This window comes from Mastomys coucha, unplaced genomic scaffold (assembly GCF_008632895.1).
Source record: "Mastomys coucha isolate ucsf_1 unplaced genomic scaffold, UCSF_Mcou_1 pScaffold21, whole genome shotgun sequence".
In the NCBI taxonomy this organism is placed as follows: domain Eukaryota; kingdom Metazoa; phylum Chordata; class Mammalia; order Rodentia; family Muridae; genus Mastomys; species Mastomys coucha.
Window position 1 is genome coordinate 469,926 of NW_022196904.1, and position 2,121 is coordinate 472,046.

General features: G+C 47.3%; 1 protein-coding gene across 3 annotated transcripts in view; it reads left to right on the top strand.

The window, feature by feature from the left end:
- Positions 1 to 2,121, top strand: part of Prkcg (protein kinase C gamma) — a 29,038-nt gene that overhangs the window by 15,580 nt on the left and 11,337 nt on the right. For 2 of the 3 annotated variants that reach the window (XM_031385041.1, XM_031385043.1), the window contains 2 exons: positions 328 to 480; positions 989 to 1,177. In XM_031385041.1, the coding sequence (XP_031240901.1) occupies positions 328 to 480; positions 989 to 1,177 (342 nt within the window). The remainder of the gene's footprint in view (positions 1 to 327; positions 481 to 988; positions 1,178 to 2,121) is intronic. The other variant, XM_031385042.1, reaches the window with a different exon arrangement.

The window sequence follows — 2,121 nt, forward strand, 5'->3', positions numbered from 1 at the left end:
TTTTTTGTTTTTTTCGAGACAGGGTTTCTCCATGTAGCCCTGGCTGTCCTAGAATTCACTCTGTAGACCAGGCTATCCTCGAACTCAGAAATCCTCCTGCCTCTGCCTCCCAAGTGCTGGGATTAAAGGCATGTGCCACCACTGCCCAGCCTTTTAGAGATAGTTCTTAAGCTAAATATACAATGAGGATAATACCATTTTCTCTCCACTCTGTCTCTCTTTTCATTTTTGGGTGCTGTGCCTTTTAGGAATATCTCCAAATTCTGACTCTCTCTCTCTCTCTCTCTCTCTCTCTCTCTCTCTCTCTTTCTCTCCCCTTTTTCACAGAGAGTACGGATGGGCCCCTCTTCCTCCCCCATCCCTTCTCCATCCCCCAGTCCCACAGACTCCAAGCGATGCTTCTTTGGTGCCAGCCCAGGACGCCTGCATATCTCTGACTTCAGCTTCCTCATGGTTCTAGGGAAAGGCAGTTTTGGGAAGGTCAGATTTCTGGGGTTCTTGGGGGATGGGAGAAGGTCTGCAGAGAGGCTGGATTTCTATTCCTTAGGGAGGGAGTTTGGGTGGGTGACTCAACTGAGGGCTCCTGCACCCCTGAATGGAGTTAGGTGAAGCTGGAGTATCTGGAGATTTCTGCTATAAATATCTCAATGCTAAGTTGGCAAGATGGCTCAGCAGGTAGCCACCAAGAGACAAAGGTACTCACCACTAAACTAGAGTACCTGAGTTTGATCCCTAGGACCCTTGTAGTAAAATGATAGAACTGACTCCCCAAATTATTACTGACTTCAACACACCCCCTCCCCATAATAAATAATTGTAAGAAAACTGTATGCGCCAATACTTTTCTTGAGGGAATAGATGCAACTTCAGAACACCCAGTCCCTTGAGAGAGGAAGACTCTGATCCTGTCTTCTGTGTAGCGTAGTGTAGGGCCCTGCAGCAACGAGTTTCTCAAATGGGCCCACCCTTTCCGGACCTCTGTCTGCAGGTAATGCTGGCAGAGCGCAGAGGCTCCGATGAACTCTATGCCATCAAGATACTGAAAAAAGACGTCATTGTCCAGGATGATGATGTAGACTGCACCCTTGTGGAGAAGCGAGTGCTGGCGTTGGGAGGCCGAGGTCCTGGAGGCCGGCCACACTTTCTCACGCAGCTTCACTCCACCTTTCAGACTCCGGTGAGGAAGGAGGGGTGGTGTCATGGTTTAGAAGGCTGAGGCCAGAGTGTGGTCAGTGCTGAGAGATGACCCAGTGGGTAAAAGGGCTAGCCTCAGAATCATGAGTTTGAATCCCAGTCCTTGATTAAGAAGCCAGACTTGGCTGTGTGTTCTGTAACCTCAGCATGGTGGGGTCAGAGATGAGTAGGTCTTAAGAGCTCTCTGGATAACCAGCCTTGTCATTTTGTTGAGCATTCAGTTCAGTGAAAGACCCCGTTTCAAGGCAATAAGAGACCACCACATGGGATGCTTGGGTTCACACAGTCTCACACTCCATATGCAGCATGTAACCACAAACATGTGCAATCACAAATAAATTACTAATAAATGAATAAGCCTGGGGGTGATGGTACCTGCCTTTAATCCCAGCATATATGAGATAGAGGCAGGTGGTTCTCTCTGAGTCCGAGGCCAGCCTGCTCTACAGAGCAAGTTCCAGGTCAGCCAGAACTATATAGTGAGACCCTGTCTCAACAAAACAAAACAAAATGAATGAGCAATGGCTTAGTGAAAAGAACATGCTGCTCTTGCAGCAGACCTGAGTTTGGTTCTCTGGCACCCATGCGCTGTGGCTCATAACCACTTGTAATTCTAGCTTCAGGGGATTTAATGCTCTGGTCTCTGAGGATACCTGTACTTGTGCACATATAAGTCCCCCACATATACATAATTCAAAACCAGTTTAAAAATGAGTGAATATGGCCCCAAACAGGTAGGACCCAGTGTGGTGGGGATGCTGATGCTGTTTGGGGGGGGGGACAGCCAGATCATGGGATTTGAGTGGGTATGGTCAGAACCTATGTGATTCCTATGAGCACAATTTTCAATGCCTGTAGCTAGTGTTCCATGGTTTTAAGTCTAATGGCTTAGATGTAAATCTTTTCTTTTCTTTTTTTTTTTTTTTT